At 35.9% G+C, this 1,353-nt stretch overlaps 1 protein-coding gene across 1 annotated transcript in view; it reads left to right on the top strand.

The window, feature by feature from the left end:
- SARC_03403 (hypothetical protein) overlaps positions 1–1,073 on the top strand; it is a 4,392-nt gene extending 3,319 nt beyond the window's left edge. Inside the window, exon 9 of the mRNA XM_014302785.1 lies at positions 203–1,073. Coding sequence (XP_014158260.1) covers positions 203–283 — 81 coding nt within the window. The 3' untranslated portion in view covers positions 284–1,073. The remainder of the gene's footprint in view (positions 1–202) is intronic.
- The last annotated feature ends 280 nt before the right edge of the window (positions 1,074–1,353 follow it).

The following is a 1,353-nucleotide window of genomic DNA, read 5'->3' as shown; positions in this document are numbered from 1 at the left end:
TCCATCCCTGAAATCAAAGTGTAATTGTCCTTAAACCGCAAGACAGGGTCAATTGTGACTATTTATTGAGGATTAGAATATATTGCTCGTAATTTGGTATAGTCTCAGTATTTCACTTTCATTTGACGAGTACACCTTCTGCTACAAATTCTCACTCAACCGGATCCCATATTTTGTTTGACGCATTGACCTGCTGGAACAGGTTACTGAGGCATATGAAGAGCCCTTTATCAGCACCAACATCGCCAAGAAAATGTGGATATGGGACAAGGAGGAGATATAGATATTGCGAGATGAAGCCATTTCTGATAGCACGTTACATACCTGCACATAGCTCGAGGGTGATGGATAGCACGATAGGGCATTGTGTGTCTTTCCATTTGTACGTATAGCGGGGTGCGAACGGTTTTTTACCTGTCTTATGACTCCTGAGTACAACTTGTAAGAGCGAGCTATTGATGTGCTCATCTAAGGAATGTTGATCGGCTGCGTCTGCTTTATCCTCATAAAAAATCCTTAAGCGCTTGTAGAATTGCACTGATTAACAAGCGCTTTAAGGATTTTTTTGTGTAAAGATGTTATACAAACGTTCAAATCAATCTACCCGACAATCGCGACATACAATTGTGTTCGTGATTAATTCTTGCCTTGGTACAACTACGTTCTGATATATATGATCGTAATGGTTAATGACTTGAAACGTTTTAATAATGACTGAAAGGCCTTATGTACATTGTCATTTGGCTATGATTAAATGTAAATAGGTTTTTATTTTAAAAAACATAACGACCAAAATGAGTAAAAGCATTTATTTTGTTCAGTGACTGACAAAAGATAGTTGCTCAGAACTTCAGTGTTCGCAGGGATCACTCACACAGCAGCATATATATATATAAATATATATATATATATATATATATACTTATTTTATATATATAAAGAATAAAGACAACTCGATGAGTCTATATTGTTGTACTCTCGGTCTATTTTGTCTGACCTCTGTCTGCAACTCTGCTCTCTGCTCACTGCTCGTGTGCTGCTGTTGTGATCAGTGATCCCTGCGAACACGGAAGATCTGAACAACTGTCTTTTGTCTGTCACTGAACAAAATAAATACTTTCACTCTATTTTGGTCGATATGTTTTACATTTTATCATAGCCAAATGACATCGTACATACGATTTACTTTCGGAAGAAGAAAAAACAAAGTCCGTTCATTATTTTATTTGACCTTTTTTTATTAAAAACAAAGTAATAAATAACATTACATAATGGATATTTAGTTATTTTGCTAGTCACAATTGACCCTGTCTTGTAGTTTAAGGACAATTACACTTTGATTTCAGGGACGAA

The sequence above is a fragment of the Sphaeroforma arctica genome, assembly GCF_001186125.1.
Source record: "Sphaeroforma arctica JP610 unplaced genomic scaffold supercont1.173, whole genome shotgun sequence".
Lineage (NCBI taxonomy): Eukaryota > Ichthyosporea > Ichthyophonida > Sphaeroforma > Sphaeroforma arctica.
This window is presented reverse-complemented; position numbering and strand designations above follow the sequence as displayed.